Source organism: Orcinus orca, chromosome 2, assembly GCF_937001465.1.
Source record: "Orcinus orca chromosome 2, mOrcOrc1.1, whole genome shotgun sequence".
Lineage (NCBI taxonomy): Eukaryota > Metazoa > Chordata > Mammalia > Artiodactyla > Delphinidae > Orcinus > Orcinus orca.
This window is the reverse complement of record NC_064560.1, coordinates 172,523,029-172,547,568: the sequence shown is the minus strand read 5'-3', so window position 1 is coordinate 172,547,568 and position 24,540 is coordinate 172,523,029. Positions and strand designations below refer to the sequence as shown.

Here is a 24,540-nt window from a genome sequence, read left to right as displayed (position 1 = left end):
TCTAGTAAAGGTATTGACTTCCAATTAACCTTTAATGACCTATATTTGGATCATTCAAATCATGACAAATTCTTAATCAAGGTATGCTTTCCCTTTTATCCTACATGCTTTTTTTTTTTTGGCCACGCCACGCGGCATGCAGGATCTTAATTGCTCCACCAGGGATCAAACTCCCGCTCCCTGAGGTGGAAGCGCAGAGTCTTAACCACCAGACTGCCAGAGAAGTCCCTATCCTACACGCTTTTAAATACCGTGCCTGGGACTTCCCTGGTAACACAGTGGTTAAGACTCCGCGCTCCACAGGGGGCCCATGTTTGATCCCTGGTCAGGGAACTAGATCCCACATGCATGCTGCAGCTAAGAGTTCGCATGCCACAACTAAAGAGCCGGGTGAGCCACAACTAAGGAGCCCATCAGCCACAACTAAGGAGCCCGCCTGCTGCAACTAAGACCCAGCACAACCAAATAAATAAATAAATATTTAAAAAATAATAATAATAAAATAAATAAATACTGTGCCTACCTTTCTCCTCCCCTCCAACTTCAGCCCATAGTTAGCTGGTATGAGATCAGAGGATTGCTAATTAATATTAACTAAACATGATGTACTTATGCAATTCTGTTTTAAATATATAATATTAATTTGTTTTAAAAATAAAATGAATTAAAATTAAGAATAGATTCAATAGTTACTTTTATGGGGGTTAATCACTGGAAGGGGGTACACAAGAAGCTTCTGGGGGTATTGGTAATGCTTTGTTTCTTGATCTGGGTGCTAGTTACACAGAGGTTTCAGTCTGTGAAAATTCACTGAGTTGTACACCTACGATCTGTGCACATTCCTATATACTTCAATTAAAAAAGTCAAATAGATTTTTGTGGGTGTAAACCTATATTTAGGGTTTGGCAATATGTATGTTAGCTTACCCCAAAGGGAGGTGGATTCCAATAGAACAGTTATATTTTCAAAGCATTGAAAGTAAATGTCCTGACCTATGCTTCTATATTTTTAAAAGTTGACTATCTAATTGAAAATTTAACATTAATGTAACATTAATGATCAGCAACACAGCACATATTATTCCCTTCTTTTCCACAAAAACATTTAGTACAGCACCTACTACCTCAGCTAATGCAGAAATGCCACAGGATGGCAAACAGAAAAAGTTGTAACTGGTTACCTCCACTGGCTGCTCTGAAGACTATACCACGTCATTTAAAGTACAGCTCTATTACAAAAAAACCCTTAGAAATCTGTCACTGATATTCTCATACAATCCCTCAGAAACAAAACCAAGTAAGCAAGACAGTGTTAGCCAAATGAAACAAGCAAAAGGCAAGAAAAGGTGCTGCAGGCAAAAATAAATAAAAAGTAAATAAAGTGTAGTACATTTACAGGTACAATATGAGCAGAAGAAAAGTGATGGTTCATTCACTAAACAGGAGTTTACTGGCTGTCTACTTATATCAAAACTCAAAGACAGACACTGAGAGGATTTAATTAATTATGTTCACTTTACCCATTTTACAGATGAAAACAATGTGGCACACAGAAGTTCATGAACGTGCCCAAAGTCACATTCAGCAAGCAAAGGAGCAAAGCAAAGGTTCACATATTACGCTACTTTGCCTCTATATAAAATTTCATCCCTGCCATCTAGGAGTTTATAACAGTGAGCATTAAGACACACTGAGCTGATTTTTATTACTCGTAAAACTATTGCTTTGACATAAATGAGATCTTAAAAAAAAAAGTAGTAAATGAGATCTTAAACTTCAATAACTGGTCTAACTAGAAATTAAAAACTAGTGCCAGGGCTTTCCTGGTGGCGTAGTGGTTGGGAATCCACCTGCCAATTCAGGGGACATGGGTTCGAGCCTTGGTCTAGGATGATCCCACATGCCACCAAGCAACTAAGCCCACGCGCCACAGCTACTGAGCCTGTGCTCTAGAGCCCGCGAGCCACAACTACTGACCCTGGGCACCACAACTACTGAAGCCCGTGCTCTACAACAAGAGAAGCCATCGCAATGAGAAGCCTGCACATGGCAACGAAGAGTAGCCCCCGCTCGCCACAACCAGAGAAAAGCCCGTGTGCAGCAATGAAGACACAACACAGCCAAAAATAAAATAAAATAAATTTATTAAAGAAAAAAACTAGTTTCAAAAGCATTCCCAATATAACAGTCCTGGTACCTCTTTTTTTTTTTTTTTAAAGATAAGCTATAATGAGAATCTGGTCATTTTAATTTAAGTGGTTCCCATTATTAATCTTATGCTTATAGGATCTGTCCAACTATTAAAAGAAATCACACAAACTGATTATCATATTAGAGCTTTCTCAGACGAATCTTGTAAGAATCATCTATAATACAGTAGTCACTTTAACATATTCCAATACTACAGTCGACCCAGACTGAACCAACTGCAGATCAAAAATATTTGAAAAAAATTCCAAAATTAAGTAAAACCTAATTTGCTTGTGCCAGCAAATAATTACAATAGTATTTACATTGTATTTACAACTATATACATACCATTTCATTGTATTAGGTATCATAAGTAATCTAGAGATGATTTAAAGTATACAGGAGGATGTGTGTAGACTACATGCAAATACTATGCCATTTTATATAAGGGACTTGAGCATCTGAGGATTTTGGTGCCCATGGGGGTGGGGGGTGGGGGGAGTCCTGAAACCACTTCTCCTCCACCCCCACCCCCTCAACCACAAGGGACGACTGTATTTAAAAGACACATCTGTATTTACATGTAAAACACTAAGGCTCAGGCAAGGTGAAAGAATTTGTCAGTGTACAATTATGAGGCAAGTAACACCAGTTCCAGAACCCAGATCTTCTGATGCCCAGCCCAGGTGTTTGCCAGTTCAACAGGAGAAAGCTCATGCCTCCACTACACAATGCTGCAGGGTGACGCTCCCTGGAAGAGCTGCTCTTTACATGGAGCTTAGTAGGAAGCAAAGGTAGGCAACAGGGTTAGCTAGGTCTTCAGTCAGGTCTGGTGAACAGACAATCATTGTTGGTACAAAGAAAGGGGCAGGCAAAGCTGGATTTGATTCTGGTCCAGTAACAGCTGAAAACAATTGATGACTGCACGGAGAAAGCCAACGACCCACTGTTCCCAGACCCACTGTTCCCGCAGTGTGGCAAAAGACACCAGTGGACTTTGTAACATTCTTAACAGTGCCCTGAGAGCAAGAAAAGATAGTTGTTGGGAAGTGAGGATCTTTCATGTGACCTGGATTGCATAGGGAGTGGGAGTAGGAATGTAAGTAGATTTTGGTGTTTTCTCTCTCTGGCCAACTGCTAAGGATTTTCTGAGACTGATACAGCACAACACTCCAATTCACTGCCACCCATTCCTTTTTTCTCAAGACACTTGCTCAATCAGACAAAAGGGAAAAAAAAATCCTTCTCTGATGGGCAACTACAATTTCTTTTTATTATATACGAAGACTAAAAAAAAGCTCCAAGAGAATACAAATAATCTCGAAGTTCAGATGTGCTGAACAGAAAAGTCTGTCTAGCCAGAAAACCTATCCATCAGCACTTCGAAAAGTATCACAGGAGCAGTGTTTAAAATCCCAAAAAGGAGCTTATTAAAAATTCCATTTAAGGAAACACCAACAGAAAAGTACATCTCTGTCTCTCACTACATCCCAAGGTAGCAATTTTTTTTTTCTTTTGGTCATGCCACGCGGCATGTGGGATCTTAGTTCCCTGATCAGGGATTGAACCTGTGCCCCCTGCACTGGAAGTGCGGAGTCTTAACCAGTGGACTGCCAGGGAAGCCCATCCAAGGTAACAAATTAAAATAAATAAAAATAACTTGAAATTAATTTAAAACTTCAGGAATACAGCCTAGAAAGACCCTCAGAATTTTAAGAGGCCAGGAGCAAATAATTTCCCCAGCCCTACAAGAGGCTTTGTGAAAGTGGTAGGCTCTAAAAAGAGCAAGGATAGTGATACATCCTATTTGGTGATTTTTTTTCCCTCCTTCCTTCCCACTCTACTTCTGTGAACCATCTGTGGTAGATTAGATTATTATTCAGCAAATATTCACTCCCTCCCCCAGCATCCCCAAGGGAGGAATACTTCTCTCCAGTGATGTTGAGCTTGGCTCTGTGACTTGCTTTGGCCTCAAGGTAGGTGCAGTCTACTACCCACTCCAGGCCTTTGGGCACAATCTTATGACTTGCTTTGGTCGATGGGATTTTGGCAGATGTGGCACAGACAATTAAACTGTGCTTGTGCAGGTGGCCTTGCCTTCTGTACTTCTGCTGTTCCCTCATGAAGAACTTACTTTGGGTAGCCACTGCCCCTTCAGTCTGGGCCCCAGAACAAGACAAGCAAAGCAGAATTGTCTTAGCTGTCCCCTTTAAGCAGACCGAGAGCTAATGCTCTAAGGCAGCAGTCCACAACCTTTTTGGCACCAGGGACCGGTTTCATGGAAGACAACTTTTCCAAGGACCGGGGGCGGGGGGGATGGTTTCAAGATGGTTCAAGCGCATTACATTTATTGTGCACTTTATTTCTATATAATGAAATAATTATACAACTGACCATAATGCAGAATCAGTGTGAGCCCTCAGCCTGTTTTCCTGCAACTAGATGGTCCCATCTGAGGGTGATGGGAGACAGTGAAACCCAAAGAGTGTTGCTTATCCTTTCACTTTTTTCAGGAGCTTTTGGATTTGAGAATTGTGGATATGGGACCATGGTTCTGTATTATTATAGACTCTTTTCCCCCCCAAATTTAATTTCTACATGGAAGATATAATTACCCTGAGTCATTGTATCAAATTTGTTGTGGAAATGGGTAGAACACAACTAATCTTTAATGAAGAAAATGACTATTCACACTTAATTAATTCGTAAATCATTGACTATACTCAGCAATACTTGCATTCTCTCATTTGCTTTAGATCAACTTAAGGAACTGTACAAGGCATTGTGAAAACCAAATATTAATATCCTTTAATCAACAAACACTTATTGGGCTTCTTCTACATAACCATACACTGTGATAGGTACCAGGGGTGCCAGTGAATCAGATGATGCTTCTGTTCACCTAAGGAGCTTACTATCTAGAGGGGAAGACAGACAAGTATGTTTTTACATTAATTACATGTTGAAATAAAAATATTTTAAATGTATTGGGTTATATAAAATATATCATTCAAGTTAATTTTACCTATTTCTATCTCAAAAATTTTTGCTCATTAGAAAATGTAAAATTAACCTTTGTAGCTCACATTATGTTTCTAATGGACAGTACTGCTCTAAAGCTTCAGGTTTTCTCTCCTACAAACAGGCTTAATACTGAAAATCCCTGACAACCTTTTCCTTCCTGAAGCTTCCCTCCCTTCCTCAGTTTTTATGACACTGCACTATGGAGGTTCTCCTCCCACCACTCATTCCCCTCAGCTGGTTCCTCATCCTCTTCCACCCCCCCATTATAAGTGTTCCTAAGGCTCTGCCTGGGCTTCCTTGTCCCCCCTCTTTCCTTAGGCATCTCCTCCACTGCTCCAACATCAACTGCTAAGTCTGTTTAAGTGACCCATGTTTACAGCTCCAGGCCTGTCCATGGGATATTTAACTGCTGGCACTTCAAAAGTGAGACTTCCAAACTGTTTCCTCATCATCTTCCTCTCTAGACTAGTTCTTTGCCTCTAACTTCCTTATTTCTGTAATCGTCTCCCCCATTCTCTAAACTTAAAGCCTCCTAGTCAACTTTACACTTTACTCCTTGCGCCTCAATTGGCTGTTATGTCCTCTTCATAATGATATTCTTCTTTCTAAGCTTCTGCCACCACCAAAGGTCAAATTTTCATTATATCTCACCCGGATTATGCAAAAGTCACCTCAAATCTCTTATCCATTCTAGCCCCCACGTACCTAAAGCAAAGTTCTTATCACAAAACTTATGAAAAGCAAAGCTCAAAACACCTTCCAAATCTGCCTGGCATATATCACATGAAGGAGAGGCAGTATTAGCGGGCTCTGAAAGGTTTTTCAGAGTACATCCAAAAGAAGTCTCTTCCTGCAACCTGATGTAACAGTAGTGGGAGAGCAGGAGCAGAGGCAACCTGGATCTGAGAGAGAAGAGGACCACATTGGCCTTGCTGACAAATGTTATATCTTTCCTGCTAGAATGATTCTCAGAGACCAACTCCAATCCTCCAGTTCTCCCCAAATGGAAATTCACGCAGCAGTCTAGGACTAGGGGCAGCCATTAACTTAAAATTCAGCACTAGATCATATCCATTCAGAGGAAAGTATGCCCAGAATTATGGTAACTATCTACCCAAGGACGAGGAGTAGACGAATGGAAAAGCTGATGATCGATGACGCTTCTATCATCTACTTTACCTTGGGGAAGGCGGGTAGAGGTGAGGGAATCCATCCACTCAATAAATAGGCTCCTTTTCATTATTAAGGGCTTGTTATTAAACGGAGGTGGGAGGGGGTTTAAGTTGGCTGAACCCTGCAAATGAGTTAAGGAGAACTGAAATTGGCTTTTGCAGGTGACTGAAATCAGCCAAATGCAACAGGCTTCAATCTACTTTCCTGTTTTTATCCTCCTTCATAACAGTTATTAAATGTGCACACTGGGTCACTGGACCCTTAGCATCCAGAGGGCCCCTCTTCCTAGTACACCCTCTGATATAATGCTCTCCTCAATTCAACTCCGAGGGTGTAAACCTTTCCATTGTAAAAGATAACGTAAATAACAAGATGCCCTTAACCACATGTAATCTCTACCTGCCTCAAACTTCAGAGAATACTATGACTTTTACAATGTACTCTGCCATAATTTGCATACTATTCGTATCTCACATAGTAAACCTTGAACACTTTATTCATCTTGTCCAAAGCAGGCAAGCAATGCTTTTAAAATTATTAAGTTACTCTCCTACAAGAGAAGCAGATATTTATTTGAAAGGAATTTGAGCGGGATGAAAACGTCAAGTATCTAAAATACATGCAAAGCACTGGACATATATGCCTCGTGACAGTCCCGATCAGGCAGACCCTGTTGTATTCCGTCCCGAACTGAGACAGAAGGAACTTAGCCCTGAGTGCCACTCGCTTCCCCTGCACAAGGACACATTCAGGGCATAAGGCGCAGAGTTTCAACAGTTGCTCAACCAGACCCAGCGCCAGGCGCTTCCTCTTTCTCCTGCTCCACTCCAGGCAAGACGGTCAATCCCCGCCCAAGGCACCTGCGCCCTGAGATGTCTTCGGGAAACCAGCACTTCCGGACCAAGGCTGCGAAGGGGAACCTCTCTTCAACCTGATCGCGCGCCGCGCCCGGAGCCCGAGAAACGGGCCGCCCCTACTCGTTCTCCACACGGGGTTCCCTGGTGCCCGCCCGACCGCACCCCGCTCCCCGTTCTCGAGGACACCGGCTCCCCGGCCCGGACAACGACAAAGGGCCCGTCCCTGCCCGCAGCCACCCGTGTCGGCACCGGATGAGAGGTGTGTTTCTCTCTCCCCAGCTCCCCATCGGGCACCTACCCTTTCCTCGCCGCCACCACCGGCCTCTAGCAGCTGAGGTTCCTTCCCGAGCAGCCGCTGTTTTGTTTCCGATGTGAAATCGCGGCCTTCGGAGCGGCCCGGCCCAGGCCCCGCCCAAAAGGCCTCACCGGTTTCGTCACTTCCGGCCCCGGCGTCGTTGGTGACCGGCCTCCGGGGGCGGGGCCAAAGGCGGAGGGGCGTGGACCAGAGGAAGGGGGTGGATCTTCCGGTGGTGAGTGGGGACTGAGGAGGAGACCCTGTGTTCCCGTTGGCCTTCCGACCCGGAGGGACACCCTTGCTCCCCTCTCGGCACCCGCCGACCCCTGATGGTGCCAGCACCGGTATGAGGTTGTCAGAGATCTACTGCTCTTGAGCTGAGGATCAAAATTTCTACGTAAACTGGACCCAGTGTGTGCTTCTCCTACAAGTGCTGGCATCTTAAATCTAACGTTTCTTTCATTTCTCTATAGTCCTATTTGTACAGTGTTTCTCAGTGCGAATCAGCCGCACCACAATCAAAAGGAAGCTAACTTAAATTGTAACTACCTGTGCCCTCCATCCCCTACCCAATAAATCAAAACTTTTGGTGGGTGAGAACCTGAGAAACTGCATTTTAAACAAACATCGTCTGGGATTCTTCCGCTCCAAGTGTAAGAACCAGTTTTCCTAGATGGTAAGCTTTCAGAGAGCATAAATTGTGTTATTTTTATTTTTTTATTTTTTGCGGTACGCGGGCCTCTCACCGCCGCGGCCTCTCCCTGACCGGGGCACGAACCCTTGTCCCCTGCATCGGCAGGCGGACTCTCAACCACTGCGCCACCAGGGAAGCCCAATTGTGTTATTTTTGTAATCCCAAAACCTAACATAGTATCTGGTACACAGTGAGTTGCTCTATGGTGGTTTGATTTTTGCATCTTCCAGCTTTCCATTCAAATGGCTGTAAAAACAGTACCAATAACTCCTTAAGTAGCATACCACACACATACATTCATCTGAAAGCTAAGTTAACAATGAGTACTATGTAAAACCAAAGGTGAACAATGGAGAAATGTTCAAATTCACAGGTAATCAGAAAACTGCAATCAATAACATGGCATCTGGCCAAATGAGATTTTTTATTTCTCTTAAATTCTTCCCCCAAGATAACCCTTCATATTCCTAGAGCCATCTCTCCTCTCTGCCCCCCTCGAATACATGACCGGTTTTAAATAGGTTTTACACACTTTATATTTAAGAACAGAAGTAGCAGTACCAAGTTTTTCTATTAACAGAGAATGTTGGGGAAACAAAAAGGTTGACACCCCCCAAAAACAATTTTTTTTTTTTTTTTTTTGCGGTACGCGGGCCTCTCACTGTTGTGGCCTCTCCCGTTGAGGAGCACAGGCTCCGGACGCGCAGGCTCAGCGGCCATGGCTCAAGGGCCCAGCTGCTCCGCGGCATGTAGGGATCTTCCCGGACCCGGGCACGAACCCGTGTCCCCTGCATCGGCAGGCGGACTCTCAACCACTGCGCCACTAGGGAAGCCCAACAATTTTTTTAAAAGTTCTCTCTTCCGTCCTCAAACTTCACAAGGGTAGGAATTTTTGCCCGTTTGTTTACATATATTGCAAATGCTGAGAACAATGCCTAGCACATAAAACAGTTCAATACATTTGTCAAACAAGCATAGGCTAAAAACCATCCATTTGTGAACTAGTTCAATCTCTTTGAATGCAATCTGGGATGTAAGTAGAAAGTGTTAAAATTCTGGTAAACTATTCTTAGAAACAATCTCAATACAAAAATTTTGTGCAAAGATGTTCATGGAGTATTATTAATAGCAAAAATTGGAATGCTAGATGTCCTACAATAATCACCCACTTCACCTAATATCATTAAAATTGTTTATGAAGGACTCCCCTGGAGGTGCAGTGGTTGAGAGTCCGCCTGTCGATGCAGGGGACACGGGTTCATGCCCTGGTCCGGGAATATCCCACATGCCGCGGAGCGGCTGGGCCCGTGAGCCATGGCCACTGAGCCTGCGCGTCTCGAGCCTGTGCTCCTCAACGGGAGAGGCCACAACAGTGAGAGGCCCGCGTACCGCAAAAATAAATAAATAAAATAAATATATGTTTATGAAGATTATGTGTAACAGAAACATTCTAATCCTGTTAATTAAAAAATAAGACATAACATTAATGCATACATCAAAACACATTCCTGCAAAAAGGAAATAAAATTGATTTAATAAGCAACCAGTGGCTGAATTACTGGACTAAAGATAAATTTTCCTCTAGTTTTCTGTATTTCTTTACCTTTTTAGGAATATGGAAACCCAGAAAGCGCTGAGGAAGAACCAGTAAAAAGACACAGACTAGACCCCTTCCCGGAAATGTGTATGCTAGCTTTCTGTGTGCTTAGGTGCCGGAGCTACTGAGGGTCAAGGTCTGGACAGCCGAAAAGAATGTGATGCGCAGATGAGAGCAGCAATTAACCAAAAGTTGATAGAAAGAGAATGCGTCAAAGAGTTACTGAGAGCTAAATTAATTGAATGTGGCTGGAAGGATCAGTTGAAGTCACACTGCAAAGAAGTTATTAAAGAAAAAGGACTAGAACACGTTACTGTTGATGACTTTGGTGGCTGACATCACACCAAAATGCAGAGCCCTGGTACCTGATAGTGTAAAGGAGCTCCTACAAAGAATAAGAACATTCCTTGCTCAGCATGCAGCCTTTAAGATTGAATTAGATTGTTGTTTTGTGGTTTTATTTCTGAAAGTAAAACTTGCCATAAATTAGGAATTGATTTCCCAAAATAAAATCCTTTTTTGTATGATGGTATACAGTTTTCAGTAATGTATACAATTGTATAGATTTTTTCCCCCTAAATGTGTTATTTTAATAAATATCTCATGAATGAGTTTGAAGTTTCCTTGGATTTTGGAATAAATGGGACTTTATTAATAATTCATCAGATTTGTTAAAAGTCAAGCAGCTAATATAGTTTAAGTGTTAAGTATGTAAACGTTAAGTAAGCAAATCTCTGTAGTAACAATTGAGGAGAGGGAAGCAGCCTCTTCTGATTGTTTGGATGTAGTGTATGCCTCTTTTGAATTCCTATATTTTATAATATATGTCCCATCTTGTTAAAAAAAAAAAAAAAAAAAAAGATACAGACTAGAGGACAAGGCTAAAGTGACATCCTAGACACCAAGAAAGAAGAGTCCCAAATAGAGAGCAAACATCCATAGTGCTAAGAGGTAAACTAGGGTGTAGCCTCTTAAAAAGCCAGAGTCTCATTTAGGCTATCACCAGTCACCAGTGGAATGAAGAGATACAGACTACTGAGACTTAAGAAATTTGGAAGCAAGATCCTTTTTGACTCAGCTCCTACAGAAATGGAAATAAAAACAAAAATAAACAAATGGGACCTAATGAAACTTAAAAGCTTTTGCACAGCAAAGGAAACCATAAACAAGATGAAAAGACAACCCTCAGAATGGGAGAAAATATTTGCAAATGAAGCGACTGACAAAGGATTAATCTCCAAAACATACAAGCAACTCATACAGCTCAATATCAAAAAAACAAACAACCCAATCCAAAAATGGGCAGAGGACCTAAATAGACATTTCTCCAAAGAAGATATACAGATTGCCAACACATGAAAGAATGCTCAACATCATTAATCATTAGAGAAATGCAAATCAAAACTACAATGAGGTATCATCTCACACCAGTCAGAATGGCCATCATCAAAAAATCTACAAACAATAAGTGCTGGAGAAGGTGTGGAGAAAAGGGAACTCTCTTGCACTGTTGGTGGGAATGTAAATTGACACAGCCACTAAGGAGAACAGTATGGAGGTTCCTTAAAAAAGTAAAAATAGAACTACCATATGACCCAGCAATCCCACTACTGGGCATATACCCTGAGAAAACCATAATTCAAAGGGAGTCATGTAGGGCTTCCCTTGTGGCGCAGTGGTTGAGAGTCCGCCTACCGATGCAGGGGACACGGGTTCATGCCCTGGTCTGGGAAGATCTCACGTGCCGCGGAGCGGCTAGGCCCGTGAGCCATGGCCGCTGAGCCTGCGCTCCGCAACGGGAGAGGCCACAACAGTGAGAGGCCCGCGTACTGCAAAAAAACAAAACAAAACAAAAACAGTCATGTACCAAAATGTTCATTGCAGCTCTATTCACAATAGCCAAGACATGGAAGCAACCGAAGTGTCCATCAACAGATGAATGGATAAAGAAGATGTGGCACATATATACAATGGAATATTACTCAGCCATAAGAACGAACGAAACTGAGTTATCTGTGGTGAGGTGGATGGACCTAGAGACTGTCATAGTGAAGTCAGAAAGAGAAAAACAAATACCGTACACTAACACATATATATGGAATCTAAAAAAGAAAAAAAAATGGTCAGAAGAACCTAGGGGCAAGATGGTAAAGATGCAGACCTACTAAGAGAATGGACTTGAGGATACGGGGAGGGGGAAAGGTAAGCTGGGATAAAGTGAGAGAGTGGCATGGACATATATACACTACCAAATGTAAAACAGATAACTAGTGCGAAGCAGCCGCATAGCACATGGAGATCAGCTCGGTGCTTTGTGACCACCTAGAGGGGTGGGATAGGGAGGGTGAGAGGGAGGGAGATGCAAGAGGGAAGAGATGTGGGGACATATGCATAACTGATTCACTCCATTATAAAGCAGAAACTAACACACCATTGTAAAGCAATTATACTCCAACGAAGATGTTAAAAAAAATTTTTGGAGAGTACATATAACTATAAGCTACTCTTTGTGGAATCTCTACTGTAGTGAAAAGGAGAGGACCTAAGGTTGTTTTGTTTAAAAACTTACTCCAGCCTGAAGGAAGAAAGAAGATAATGGAAACTCCAGAGCAAGGCTCAAGAAACTGCAAACTGTAGTTACAAACCAGAAACATGAGTGGGGGAGGTCTTCTGGATAGGAGTACCCATCCTTAATTATAGAAAGCAAAGGTTCAAGATGCATGTCATAAACTGGAGAGAATATGCCTAAATGACTCTTTTAAAGTTAAGCTTTTGTTAACCTTGAGAGTTTTTGCTAAGTAAGAGGGAAAATCAAATGACTTTTACTCATTCATACCTACCTAAGATAGCACTGGAAGTTTTTTTTTTTGCCATGCCGCACAGCATGCAGGATCTTAGTCCCCTGACCACGGACTGAAACAATCTGTTTCCCTTGAAGTGGAAGCGCAGAGTCTTAACCATTGGACCACCATGGAAGTCCCAGCACTGGAAGTTTAAGAACTATAAAAGCTGCAGTGTTTGTGGTTAAGAAGTGAAGTTCAGTAAAAGAATGAGAAAAATAGTAGAGGGTCCAGACTATCTGCAGTGGTGTATTTATATTTTTCCCCAGAAGTGTCTGGAACTTGGGAGCAGGAATGGAGAAATAAATGACCAAAAAAAAAAAAAAGAAAGAAAAAAGAAAAAAATGGTGGCAAAAATCAATAGTAAGCAGTGAAAGATGAAGCAGCAAGGAAATCCAGTGCTGGACCTGTTAGAGCTACCTGGGGAGAGGGGCTGTTCGAGCCTCTAGAGAGGCTAGAGCAGTCACTAGTCACAAGTAAATAAAGTCAAGATTCAAGGCCAGTTCTTTACACCATAGATTCAGCAAGGCAATCCAATTTATTAACACTTCCCACATAAAAGCAGTTTCCTTTTATTTATACATCATTGCTCTGTTTGCTATGGGAGTAAAGTAGAATTGAAAAATGAAAAATAATACTGTCATCAAGACTAGGTGCTTGACCATATTCTATCTTACTAGCTCTCACATCGTTTTCATTCCTTGCAAGGATCTGGCTCAGATTTGGAACAGCTCAAGATGAAGGGCTGGCTTTAGCTTACTCATCTTGCATTTTTAGTCTTAAGTTCTATATGACTGTCAGTATTTTATTAAATCTAATTTCCTTCTTAAAGAACCTGGGGCCCGTTTAAAAAAAAATTTGTCTCAAGAATATACTCAAAATGAAACTTTAATATCTAGCTTTTCCACCTGCTCTAACAATTAGCCAAATCTCTTCACCTGGGTATATTTGCCATTATCTTTTAACTGACAGGGGAAAAAAATGAACCTTCATAGTTTCTAGATTCTACAATGTGAAGTGTTCTCTAGTTTTTCCTTTTGTTATGAGAAAAAAAACCAGGAAAAATTGTTTAGAACAATTTTTAAATTCACAATACTTTTTGCCTCAACAAAGATTTGCTAAAAATGCTTCCTATGAGGGAATTTTATTAACAAGCACTTTCCTCTGCTCTTAGGTGGCTATTAGCATCTAGACCATATCTATCCAATGTAACTTTCTTTAGTCAAAATAATGTTCTTCAATCTGCAATGTCTACCCAATATTGGAAACCATTAGCTAAATATGGCTATTGAGCACTTGAAATACGAATATTGCAAACAAAAAACTGGATTTTTAAATCCAATTTAGTCACACATCACTTCTGAACACTTGAAATATGGCTAGTGTAACTGAAGAGCTGAGTTTTAAATTTAATTTTAATGAATTAAAAAACTTGACAGCGCAGATCTAGACCATGAATTAGATAGAATCCAATATGCAGGCCTCTAGATATCCTACCTAAGGAACACTAGCAGTGTTGCAGTGAGTAGTTAAGACTATGTGATCTTGGGAATTCCCTGGCGGTCCAGTGGTTAGGACTCCGCGCTTTCACTGCTGAGGGTGCAAGCTAAGATCCGGCATGCCCTGCAGTGCAGCCAAAAAAGAAAGAGACTATGTGATCTCTAAGGTCCCCTCTACATATTACTACCTCTGCTGACAAGCTTCCTACTATCTATCCCTTTCCTCTCAACCTTGAAGTTAGCTCATCAAGTTTGACAGTTCATATAGTACATTGTATATCTATTAGTGATCCTCTCATTTTTTTCTCCACCACTAGACTCTCAGCTACTAAAGAGATCTTATTTATGTCTATCACTCCATCTAGCTTAAAACATGAATGGCACATATTAATTGTGCTTCAATGGCAAATGTAAGTCATACACAAAAAGACGAATGGGTTACCTGGCTTAATATTTCAGCTACCACTCTGTGCAAGAGAATCCAAAAGTCATCTATCCAACTAATACATGATGAGGCAGAGTAGGCAGACTTAGAGCGTCATTTAATTCAAACAACATGGCTTGAAAAAAATTTTTATTCATTTTTGTTTATAGAAATTATCTTTTCTTCCTGGGCATTTCAGATTGCCAATCCTAATTTAGCCTTCGTATGAGTCAAGTAATAAAATGAAAGGCAAAGAATCTTTTAAATAAAGATGAAAATTAAGCATTCAAATGCAAATAAACAATATTTCAATAATTTAACATAATCACATTTCGAAAAATCTATCAGTTTATCAAATATTATAAGCTCACCTTGGTCTATAGTATGAATATAATAGTAATAATTCCTGGGTTTAAAATATACACGTGTGAATTTCCCTAGTTTTCTTCCCGACACTTAGACTGCCTATTTCTTTGCCTGTTTGGGATTCCTTCTAATACCTTTCTTTAGCTACTGGTATTCACAAATCAATTTCACCATCTTTTGCTAAGCAAAACAATTTCTCAATTTCATATTAATAGAAGGCTGAAATATGACTTGGAAAAATGTGTTAACCACTTTGACATAAAACCTTTCAGCAGTTTTTGGGTAGAAAGTGGAAACATTCATAGAACTTATTTGAAAGAGCTGGGTAAATAAGCCTCATATACACATTGTATACCTGCTTACATTTATTTGCATTAAATTTTTTTCTTCATATTAAAGGAGAAAAAAATGTTAATAATGTTTAGTACAATTTGACTCTTGAACTCGATTGTATTCTCAGTTTGTCCACCATATCTAGTATCCATGCCTGATTAGTACCTGAAACTGCACTCTCCACAAAATAATCATTGGCCTCTACTATTACATATCAGGAAGTGCTATGATAAGATTCAGAGTGAGTAACAACATAAACTTCTCTCAGGAGAAAATGTGCTGGGGCTGGCTGGGAATAAAGCCTAGAATATTGGAGTTGTTCTCAGGCAACCTTTTTGGAAGACTACTTCATGTTCATAAACAAATAATACCTACCTCTTTATTTGCCTCAAAAAACGTTTTTCTCCTTAAAATGAACTTAAAAAGAAAATTAAGCTGCATTAGTGCAATCTATTAGGATAAAATACTAGTACTGAGTAGACACTTTAATCTTCTAATCAAAGCAGTTCTTGGATCACTTAGCACTGGCAACATGTGGTAGCTGGTGAGAAAGGCAAACTCTTAGGCCCACTCTAGCCCTAAGTCTGCATTTTAACAAGATTCCCCCAGGTGATTCAGCTGCATGTTAAAGTTTGAGAAAAACCATTTTCTTCCTGTACACAGATATACACATTTGAAATTATTTTATTTACAGGGTCAAATGAGGAAAAAGCACATTGGTTTCCTCCTAACTGCCACATCAAGAATGGTTGTCAAGACTTTCATCTAATTTTATAACAACCTGAATGGGCAATATGGATTAAACTAAGGTTTCCAAGTTGAAATTAACCTATGGACAAATGGTAAAGACAACCCAGAAAGTTCAAGCAATTTAGTAAAAATTTTCTTATGTGTATTCTTCCTGACACTACAATATGCCAGCTTATACATGTCCAGTTCTTTATATACAAACCTGAAAAATAAGAACTCTGAAAACCTTGAAGTTTAACCTTTGTGGCAAAATCTGACTTGAACTGACATTAAACTATTAATGTAGTAAATGTAGTAGGTCTTTTAACCCACTGACTGTGATCATTCCTGTTTTGCTGCAAAAGTGTTAACGTATAAATTTGGGATCCTGACACAAATCTCACTGGAAGTGTTACGCAGTATATGGTATGTGCCCCCAAGGGTTTCACACAAGGGCCCTTTTAAGGTAAATGTAATTGAAAGAGCAGAAGAGACCCAAGCAAGGAAAATTAAATCTACCTGAATAAACTTCCATGCTAATGCTGGCTAAATAAAAACAACCTAATATGATGCCTTAGAAGCAATAATATGGTAAAAGATAGAGAGGCATAATAAACTGCTTGAACAGGGAGTCACGCTGGGGGTCAATCTGAGAAAAGGCTAGTAAAAGAATTTGTAAATGGTAAGGAGCATGTTTCTAAAATTTTCCCTTCAGAAACCACAATTTAAAATATTATAACACTAAAGGGGGGAATATCTCCACAGATGTCTAGATTAATCGAAAATAAGGCAAACGGCCTCTTTGACCTTTAGTTACTAATACTCAAAAACTGAGTCCGTCAAAAATTCAGCCCATATTTTCAAGTTAAGTTTCTAGTATGCACCGCATAATTACATGATGCCATTTATTTAACAAGACTCTGAAAGAATGAGTCCCCAAGATCAAATATATACATTTTTAATATTTGAAATATTTACATAATGGAACCATGTCATGGTCCAATGTTAAGAACAGTGTTTTCAAATGTCCTCTTGAGATTAAAAAAAATCTAGTAACTCAAGCTCAGTTTATGCTTTTTATGCCTTTTTTTAACACCCCTCCCCCACCCAATCTTTTTAAAAAATAAATACTCAGACACAGGAATAGCTGCACCTAATTTCTGTTAAGAACTATTTAAAACTTGTTACATTTTCAGGTAATTTTGCTCCCTGGTGAATTTCTGATCTACCATAAAGAAAGCCCCATGTATGTCTCTAAGAACACCATCAGTATGTTTTTAAACTTTGATAAGCAGAGGTAAACAAGGTGTGTGCCTACATATACACACACAAGATAGAAACCCTTTACAAAACAAAAAACTAGTGGTAACTGCTTTAAATGATTTACTTTATCCTCAGAAATAAGATGTAAACTTTGTAAATTGCCATGATAAATTCCTATTGTATTTTGTCAAACATTCCTAGTCTGTAAAATTGCCTAATTTTTTATTTTGCTTATTTTTAAAAAAGATTTTTTTCACTTAAGCTTTTTGAATGAAGCTTTTTTTTAAACAAAGGGGTACAAAATTAAACTAAGGACCAATTAGTGCAAAAAATGCATTAAATAAAGCTCTCCAGAATCTAAGGATCTGCCTCATACCTGAACAATGAAATCAGGGGGGAAAACCACTATGACTCACACTCCCTTAAAAGAGAGGCTGATGCAGCCAGCTTTCAACAGAAAAACCCATTCCGTTCAACAAACTGTTGCTTGCCACAAGAGAATACTATACTCCGGGAGACTAATAACCTAATTATCCCAGACATTTGGGTTGGCACAATACCATGTTTCCTTTACAATTCTAGTCTTCAATTAGGAAATGTTTCAGGGAAACTTCCAAAGCAAATTAGGGAAAAGTAAGACTTTTATACATACATTCACACAAACACATTCATACAAAGATACAGTAGGAATGGATTGTCTGCTACTTTTCGCACTCTAATTTTAAATTCCATGCCATCATGAGGGCCTGCCATTTTTGATCAAGGGGGTAAGGGTAATAGGTATGACTGGTATTCTTTCAATTTAAAATTGTTCATGTTGGTGCCTATACAGTACAGTTCAATATTAAGTGCAATTCTGCAAAAGAATTGGCGAGTCATTTTAATATTTACAAGGAACAAATCAGCAGAACAAAATTATATCAGATAGGCTGTGTACAGTAGCTGCGGCTTATAAAACATACCAGTAATTTGTACCTGGTGAGTATAAAGAGAACCATGGTAGGATTCAGATGTCTTTACAACCAAGGGAGTACACATGGCATTAACAAATTAGAGGACAAAAAAAATTCACATTTTCTACATTAAAAAAAAATTACAGATCTCACAAACGTCTTTGAAGACAAAAAAAAAAAAAAAAATTAAAGTCCTGTGAAGGGTGGGAAAGAAGAAATCTGAAATGGAACTCTAAATGTAAAAAGAATTTTACTTCACAAGACCAATTTTCTTGGCTTCTGTTTCATATATCAATAATCTCCACATCTTGACTATAAAAACTTCTGCTTCTTCATCAAGTACCTAAAAAAGGAACAAGACAAAAAACAGTCACACACGTAAGAGAAGCAATCATAAGCATCTCCCAACAAGGTAACTGGAATAAAAAAGGCTTTTATCTACCAACAAGCATTTATTTATACATGTCTTGAAAAACTACTTCCTGAGGAAAGCAAATGTTATAAAGAACACAGTAATTTAGACAGAACTGGTTATGTAACTACATAATACTTAATACAGAGTATCTCATTTACCCCTCCCCAAGAACCTCACAATCTTAACATTTATTGAGCACTTATTACATAAGTGACACTGAAATATTAAATGAGAATATATGTGTAGCATTTTAATATAGTATCTGGGATAGAGTAAACAAAGTGAACACTATCATCACGAGGGACACAAGACTATTGAATAAATAAAAGGTTTTTTTCTCCTTGGCAAATCAAGTTATTTTTTCTATCTACGTATGAGTTAGTTGCATCATGTCCTCACCACTGCACTACTCCTGCCCTCATCACCCACACATACGTGGCACTCTACACCAGGGCTGCTGTGCAGTAAACTGGAATAGCATGCTTCCTTCTACAGAAGGCAGCAATGACTGAGTTCCAGGGTACCACCGTCATAACGGCATCTGGCCTAATGCTGCCAAGACTCTGGAGAAGCAGGCCAGGTTAGGAGTTAAGCAAACCACATCTCTAGCCAGACTACTTGGATTCAAATAGCTCTTCTACCTCTTATTAGTTACGTATTCTTGGTTGGGTTACTTAATCACAATCAGCCTCAGTTCTCTCATCTGTAAGACAGAGGTTATAGTAGCTATGTCATACTGCTTCTACTGTGGGAATTAAAAGAGTTGATATGTACCAAGTGCTTTGAAGAGTGCTTATTATTACAATCAGTAAGTACCTAAAACAAGCCAGAAATGGATTTTCCTGAGAAATTTCCTTACATTTCTCAGTGATGACAAATAAAGAACTTAAACAAGACATCTATGAGCCAGACTTAACCCATAGTTTAAAAAGAACTGCTGTGGGAATTCCCTCGTGGTCCAGTGGTTAGGACTCCACATTCTCACTGCCAAGGGCGCAGATTCAATCCCTGGTCAGGGAACTAAGATCCCACAGCCAAAAAAAAATGAACTACGCTGCAACACTAATTAATGAGGAATTGAACCCAGGTACAAAAATGCAACCAAAGTTCATTAACTTACATAAAATGAGGAAAGGTACAGTTTGAAAAAGATTTCTAATAAGAGCAAAATACTACTTGAGCTAAAATTTCCATCTCATTTATTCAAGAAATATTTAGAGGGTCCATGAGCTATTACCAGAACTGGCTGACAACACCAACTCAATTGGTTTCCTCCCACTCTGATCAACAATGAGCCAGAAAATAATCAAAAACAATATAAGCGAATAAGCAGCAGAGTTTAATTATACTCTAAATATCAAACTATTTCAACAGATCAAACGGATTAATAGTGACACATGACATCTTCACCAACAGTGATTATACCTCTGCCAAGGCCACAAACCAGAACACTGATTTTTTTTTTTTTTTTTTTTGCGGTACATGGGCCTCTCACTGCTGTGGCCTCTCCCGATGCGGAGCACAAGGCTCTGGACGCGTAGGCTCAGCGGCCATGGCTCACGGGCCCAGCCGCTCTGCGGCATGTGGGATCTTCCCAGACCGGGGCACGAACCCGTGTCCCCTGCATCGGCAGGCGGACTCTCAACCACTGCGCCACCAGGGAAGCCCCTGATTTTTTTTTTTTTTTTTTGGCCGCATGACTTGTGGGATCTCAGTCCCCCCACCAGGTATTCAACCTGGGCCCTTGGCAATGAAAGTGTAGAGTCCTAACCACTGGACTGCCAGGAATTCCCTGATTTTTTTTTTTTTAATTCCTTAACTCAGGCCTAACTACAAAACCCTCTCTTCACTCAAGGATAACTTTGTGAAGAGGCTGGAAGGTCAAGGAAGTTCAGATTGTATCCCTAAGGACTGGGATCTATTCACATTTCTCCTTTCATCTGAGGCTCAGAATTATGGCATCAAACTTTTCACAAACGTTTTTTCAGGAATTTTAGACAACAGATGCATTAGGCTAGCTAGGCAGCAGAAAACTAATGTTATCTGGCTTCAGACATCACATAGTGTTTGGACACATAACATCTTGACCTTAGAGCTCCTTTTAGTTAGGCACCCTCCTATGGCACTCCCTGACAACTTTAATTGCAGCTCAAAATGAAAGTTTCCCTGGTCACCTATCATCTCACATCATGCTTGACGTTTCTTCTTCCTCTCTGACTCTTCTTCCTGTTGCTACTTTCCCACTCTGCCCTTTAGACCCTATTCCACTTTATGCTATCCCAACTTCTTTAATTAGACTTTTCATCTCCTTACCTTAATTGAAAATGTGGTACGTCCCCTAAAGACCCTGACACCCCTGTGGCCTTCTGAGAAAGCTCCTCACTTTCAAAGCTTTAGTCTCCACAAGAGAGGGGAAGCTGCTGGATCTTCATTGTTTCTCTCCTAGTAAACAATATCTCCACTGATGTTCGCGAGATCTCATTACACCACCGGTTCACTCCAACAGCAGCTGTCTAGCAAATATCTAATCTTTCATCCACATTAAATGAGTGCTCTGGCAGCTGGTTCTTGTATTTCTCTCCAATCCCAGTCCCAACACACAGTAATTTCTATTTCTGTGTGTTATAACCCAGCTTAAAGTTCATTGATATTCTAAACAATGACATCAACTCTGCCCCAGAAACTCCCATGGCCATACTTTGCACCTTGCCATCATCTGGATTAATTTACCAATTGTATTCTTAAACATTCTATTCTCTAACTAAACCTCTCTTTCCAGTTATTTCATTCCAACACATCTCCCACAGCTTCACTGGAACCACCAACCTTTGATTCATTCAGACCACCAACTCTGTTCTGATATTATTTGCTTTTCTTCCTAGACTGGAGTTCACAGTCCATTCTATCACTCTCTCACCTTTACCATCAATTCTCTTCCTTTCTTTTCTCACAAAATCAATGCAACCACAACCACTAACTCTAATACCCAAATTAAGTGCAATTTGGGATTTGATGTTTAACTACTGCCAACCCAACAGACACCTGCCCAAGTGACAAAAGAGTAATACAATCTTCAAGTCTCAGTTTACATGGTAATTCCTGTGATGGTTTCCCTAACTGCCGTCAACACCTAACTACTCATCTCCTCTGCCCCCATGATCATTTTTATATATCCCCATTATACTAAGGATATTACAGTATCAATATTGGTACACTTGTTTCCCTGCTGGTTCTTTAAGGGCAGATATTCCACCTTTCTGTGCTTCTAGCACATTGCTCTACCCAGTAAACACTTCATAAATGGTCTCTAAGTTTATGAATAGATTCAGAATTTATATTTATACACACAAACACCAAAAACAGGGGAGGGGAGAGAATGATAAAAAAAAACCTAACTCGGGCTTCCCTGGTGGCGCAGTGGTTGAGAGTCTGCCTGCCGATGCAGGGGACACGGGTTCGTGCCCTGGTCCGGGAAGATCCCACATGCCGCGGAGCGGCTGGGCCCGTGAGCCATGGCCGCTGAGCCTGTGAGTCTGGAGCCTGTGCTCCGCAACGGGAGAGGCCACAACAGTGAGAGGCCCGCGTACCGCAAAGGAAAAAGAAAAACAAAAAAACCCTAACTCTACTGTTGTCTAATAATATCTTACTATGAACGCCTTTAACCTCTTAATGCATGTTCAAATTTTAATTCAGGCCCATAAAGATTCTGGAACCAACACAAGGAGAAATTCAATCAAATTCAGAGAAGTTAGTTTGTTCACACTGATATTAATTTAAATTTTTTTTCCACATCTTTATTGGAGTATAAATGCTTTACAATGTTGTGTTAGTTTCTGCTGTACAACAAAGTGAATCAGCTATATGTATACATATATCCCCATACCCCCTCCCTCTTGTACCTCCCTCCCACCCTCCGTATCCCATCCCTCTAGGTCGTCACAACGCACTGAGCTGATCTCCCTGTGTAATTAAAATATTAACAACAGTAAATTTCTAACTTACCATGGCAACATCATCTAAAATGCTCTGAGGTGAACTATGAGCCATAACCTAAGAGAAAAAAAATAACTGTCACTTTGAAAATAAATAAAACATTAGCAATACAGTAAAAAAAAAAAATTTTAAGGTGCCCTCAAACTAGTATGAGAATTTCTTGTGACTTTAGAAACTTTCTATAAATTTCTTAATTCCCAGAATCTCCCTCTTTTCAATAAAAGTCTGACACTAAAACCTGGGATCTTAATCATCACATTATTTGTCTTCTAATTCAAATCCAGACTTATAAGTGTTTATGCTACAGTAATGACAAGTGGAAAGGGTCACTTAAATTAGCTATGCCTAATGTTAAAAGAGCAGTACTGGTAGAAAAATACCATTTCCTTAAAACGCAATTAGCTATTCCTTTATAGAAATACTTTGCCTTCAGGGGACAATGAAAGGATGTGGTATACCTTGGTGGTTAAGAGCATGAGTTCTACAGGCTACTTATCATGTAACCATGGTCAAGACACGATCTCTCCCTAAGCCTCAATTTCTTCATGTATTGAATGGGGATACTGTTAGTAACCTGCACTTCCTAAGGTTGTTGGGAGGTTTGAAGAAGATGAAGTCTTGTAAAATGCTTAACACCGTACCTCCCGGGAAAGAAGCCTGGCACACAGTAATCAGTCAGTTAACACCACTATTATGCTATGAAGGGCACTATACTTTCTTTTCCAAAGGATGGATGACTGAAAAAGAATTGAGACAAGCTATTGGCTGTCTCCACAAAACCTCAACTGTACTTCAGCAACATTCTAACCATTAAGACAAGAAGGGGGTGGCAAAGCATTCTCAGGGGCAGGGAGAGAGCAAAATTGGCAGCAGCCAGCTATTCTGTCCTCTCTGACCCTCTGAAATGAAAGCATGCAGCATGGGGTCTGAAATAGTATAGAGGGGTTCACTTAAGTAGCCATGACTCTTGTAATTAAAACTAAATTATCACTGACTTGGCCCTGTAAAAATTTTCAATTTAGAAAGTCTCTAACATTTTGAAGTATATAACAAACGTTGGCGAAAGAGTAAAAGACTAACCTTAGAACAAACAAAATCAACTAATGTAGCTTCTTCTTCACCTATGTATTCTATGATTTTTTTATTAATCCATGGTCTAATTCGTCGTTCCATCAATATCTATAAAATAAAGCATGGTTACTAAATTGAAGAGCTTTTTATTACATTTACTTAAAAAACCTATATACCTTCATAATTTTTCTTAAGGCTAAAATACAGTATGATCATTAACAAGTTGACTTAACACAGATAAGTATCGAGACGAAATTATTTGCTTCTAATTTATGAAGACCTCAGGTACCAAAAGAATTTCTACAATAATCTATTATTATTGACCATGTCAAGATTCTAGCCACCTTATCACCCCTATTTGTCATAAACGGAATGAACTGAGTTTGTGTGCTATAGTCAAAACCAAAAACTTGCAATAAAATAATGAAATACAATTTGCTACTCACAGAATCCACAATAGACCAATCCAGGGGATAAGCAAAGAGCTCAGGTTTGGCTGTAGGGATTTTTTCAATGAGACTCTTAATGTGTTTGCGCTTTTCTTCAGTGTTCACAGTGCCTTTGGCAGCATTTTTATCATCTTCACCATAATCCAAGGGAACCAGTTTCCTTTTTCGGGGTACATCATCACTGTCTTCATCCTCAAATTTGTTAAAGACACTATCTACAGGGAGTTTCTTTCTCTTCACAGAATTAGGCTGACCAGGACTATTGGAAGCACCTATAGTAAAAACACTGTATTAGCACAATGACTTAATTCTCAAATGTTACATTTTACAACCCACCATGCCTAAAAAGCACTGTAAATATACCTCCACAAACCT

At 39.8% G+C, this 24,540-nt stretch overlaps 2 protein-coding genes and 1 pseudogene across 7 annotated transcripts in view; 1 reads left to right on the top strand and 2 right to left on the bottom strand.

Annotated features, from left to right (window-relative positions):
• PSEN1 (presenilin 1) overlaps positions 1-7,682 on the bottom strand; it is a 78,316-nt gene extending 70,634 nt beyond the window's left edge. For both annotated transcript variants that reach the window (XM_004262204.4, XM_012531560.3), the window contains exon 1: positions 7,543-7,682. The gene's annotated coding sequence lies outside the window, so the exon portion shown is untranslated. The remainder of the gene's footprint in view (positions 1-7,542) is intronic.
• Positions 7,683-9,848: 2,166 nt separating this feature from the next.
• LOC105748660 (transcription and mRNA export factor ENY2-like) lies at positions 9,849-11,116 on the top strand (annotated as a pseudogene).
• Positions 11,117-16,963: 5,847 nt separating this feature from the next.
• RBM25 (RNA binding motif protein 25) overlaps positions 16,964-24,540 on the bottom strand; it is a 52,349-nt gene continuing 44,772 nt past the window's right edge. For all 5 annotated transcript variants that reach the window (XM_033437575.2, XM_033437387.2, XM_004262203.4 and 2 more), the window contains 4 exons: positions 24,163-24,437; positions 23,726-23,824; positions 22,655-22,702; positions 16,964-18,580 (listed from right to left, as the gene is read on the bottom strand). In XM_033437575.2, the coding sequence (XP_033293466.1) occupies positions 18,488-18,580; positions 22,655-22,702; positions 23,726-23,824; positions 24,163-24,437 (515 nt within the window). In that variant the 3' untranslated portion in view covers positions 16,964-18,487. The remainder of the gene's footprint in view (positions 18,581-22,654; positions 22,703-23,725; positions 23,825-24,162; positions 24,438-24,540) is intronic.